The sequence below is a fragment of the Cyprinodon variegatus genome, unplaced genomic scaffold (assembly GCF_000732505.1).
Source record: "Cyprinodon variegatus isolate N-32 unplaced genomic scaffold, C_variegatus-1.0 Scaffold589, whole genome shotgun sequence".
NCBI classification, from domain to species: domain Eukaryota; kingdom Metazoa; phylum Chordata; class Actinopteri; order Cyprinodontiformes; family Cyprinodontidae; genus Cyprinodon; species Cyprinodon variegatus.
This window is the reverse complement of record NW_015151042.1, coordinates 115,786-118,725: the sequence shown is the minus strand read 5'-3', so window position 1 is coordinate 118,725 and position 2,940 is coordinate 115,786. Positions and strand designations below refer to the sequence as shown.

Genomic DNA, 2,940 nt, shown 5'->3' with positions numbered 1-2,940 from the left:
TTCTCTCTCCTTTGTATCACTGAACGACACTGCAGAAGGCGAACATTTAATTTAACCCCCTGCACAAATTGATGATTTGGGGTGGCTAGTTCTCTGCGTACTGCCTTAGACAAAGCAGCTCCTTTGAAAAAGAAAAACTTAAAAAATGGAAAGCTGGCTGCCTTGTTTAATGCAGAGCTGCACATGTTAGAAAACTGGAGAGAAAATGCCGCTCTACATGCCTACAGGAATCTACGGAAGCCGAAAGCGGTTGTACTTGCCTTTTTTTACATTCCTTTGCCTTCTCAAGATTACTATCTCATTATCCAGGTTAAACCATTTATTGTTTTGTTGAGATGAAAAAAATAAATAAATTATAGGTTATCGTTAGAAAACATTTATTGATTTTTTAAGAAAATGAGATGATTAAGGTGTACAAGCAATGAATGAGGCTGGCCAGCAGCCCTGGATTCCCAGTCCATCCATGCCTGCGGGTCGTCGTACTGCATGTGTGCAAATAAGCAGTTTTTTCATTTTCCTTTTTCTTTTCACTCATTTTCAGGTCATAGTGGATGATTGGATTGCATGGAATACAGTAGAAACAGATCTGACTGTTTTTTAATGAAAATCTTTAATATTGTACAAGAATTTCCTGTGAAATTTAACTGGTCAAAATACATTGTTTACTGTTTTACCCCAGTTTACCACATTTCAGTCTTTTTTAAAGTTTTTTACCGTAATAATGTTTATTCCACATTTTAAAATAAACGAGAAATTACTTTAGAACTGTAACATATATCTTGTTTTACAGCAGATAAATGTAAAAATCTATGGAAAGGGAACATTACAGTTCAAGGTAATTATATTTTATTTTTTCTACAATGATTGACAGTGAAAAAAATTTTTTAGCTAAAATTTAAGCTTACAAAAAATTTAAGGTTTTGTATAGATTTTTTTACAGTGATTTCCTGGCAGCCACAGCTGCCCGTATTTTACTGTGATTTTAAGTTGTTTTTTTACAGTCCAGACATGAGCGCACAGAAACACGTCCATAGGAGATGTATTTGTGTCATATTGGAGGTCTCACTGTAATGATATTGCACACACAAAATGTCCCAAATCTGTGATCAGACTAGTTTCCGTAAGTGTTTCTTTAAAGCTGCTTGTGTGAGTAGTCTATTTATTACATGTGTGCACTTTTGGTAGAGTCATCATTTGAATGGTTGACAGTAGGGGGCGGGTAATGAGCAGCGTCCCGTGCAGTGACCCCTCCTCCATTATGTTCATTTTAAATACAGTAAAGATGCTAAAGGCTTTGAGGGACGAGTCTCCCCCATCCTTATCTACTCCTTTTTTAAATACATTTTTAAAATAGTTAATATTATTTGATTTCCTATTAGTTGCTTCCTTTTTAAGAAGGTGATAGTGGGAATGAATAATGATGGTTCTGACTTCTAAAGAGCGCAGCGCTATCAATGGCTATCTATGTGGTGTCTGAGCCTGTTTGGTTGCAGTTTGGTTGTGTTCTCTCTCTGAGGAGCGATATTTAACGCCTGGCCTCCTGTGCGCTCGCTGCCTGATGGTCATTGTTTACCTGGTAGATTTGCCAACATCTTCCTCTTGTGGAAATAATCTCTTAAGCCTTTTGGGATTCTTTCCAGTGACCTAACCTGTGCTCTGTGAACCTAGGAGCACCCCACCCACCTCCCTCATATCCAGCTGCTGCTCCAGTTAACTCCCCTGCTTCCAGAGACGCCACCTTACCCTGTTCGCCTGAGAACCAAATAAACCTCCAAGCCTGGTTGTCTGCATTCTGGGTCCAGCACCTGACACACAACAGTCTACTCCTGCTGTGACATTTTCAATTGTTAGCAATGCATTAAGGGAACTCCAGCTGCTTAACAGCCTTAAATAACAAACAAACACTCAGTTAGATACAAAATATCTTTTTTTTTTTTATCAAATCTGGATTTCAACAATTAAATGCCTTTTATTTCTGTATTTAGGCGCCACCTACTCTGGGAAAAATGAATAAATGTTGACCTAACCTTCTCTGCGTGCTGTTCCATGCTAAGTGCACAGCAAAATGTTCTTTCATAGAAACCTGCACAGAAAGGACGCTGATTAAAGCAGAGAAAATGCAGGCAGATGATAAATGTCACCCTGATGAAATAACCGAGTGAATGTAGTGAGAGCCGTGCGTTCAGGTGATTAGCTTCTGCAGATTTATTATCACAAGCAGTCTCTTACATTAAATATATTACTTCATAAAGGAACATTAACTCAGAGCTGAAAAGAAAAACTGTTTGCTTCACAAAGCAGCAACGTTTTTAACGTTAGTTGCATAAAATATTTTAAAAAAACACGCCAACATCTGCTGTGGTCGGAGACAGTTTCGCACCACAAGGGCAACAAATGGATTAAAGTGAAAACAAAAGAAGTAATGGATGTAGCTCACCACTCCCCAGTCCTCCTCACGTCACGCTGATGGACTCTCCTCAGTGCTCTCTCCTCTCTCTTCTCCTCCCTGCGCCTCCTCTGCCTCCTGCAGGCCAGCGCTCTATAAAACTCCCTCTGCTTCAGCTCCTTCAGCCGCTGCAAGACAACCAAAGATTCTCCTTGTTTGTTGGAAAATTAAAGCTTCATGCATTTTTGTAAGAGAATGAAGAAGGTTGTGATTAAAACAATGTCCTCATGTCTGTTGAAGCATTTTTTATGCATTTACTCTTTGATATTTTGGGGTTCAGTCTTCCATTCTACATGACAGATCATCTTTCCTTTGCATTTTACCTTCAGGTATAGCATAGATCAATAATTAGGGATTCAGTTTTTGTTTAAAAACCTTTTTATTTTTTTTTAAACCAGCATTTACAAAAATAACACAATCAGCATACAAGGAAGCATAATGCAATTTAAATATATATCAAAATATTATTTAATTTAATATTATTTAATTGTTTT

The 2,940-nt window shown here is 37.8% G+C and overlaps 1 protein-coding gene across 1 annotated transcript in view; it reads right to left on the bottom strand.

Moving 5' to 3' along the window:
* Window positions 1–2,940, bottom strand: part of LOC107095980 (G patch domain-containing protein 8-like) — a 130,750-nt gene that overhangs the window by 12,660 nt on the left and 115,150 nt on the right. Inside the window, exon 3 of the mRNA XM_015392390.1 lies at window positions 2,438–2,574. Coding sequence (XP_015247876.1) covers window positions 2,438–2,574 — 137 coding nt within the window. The remainder of the gene's footprint in view (window positions 1–2,437; window positions 2,575–2,940) is intronic.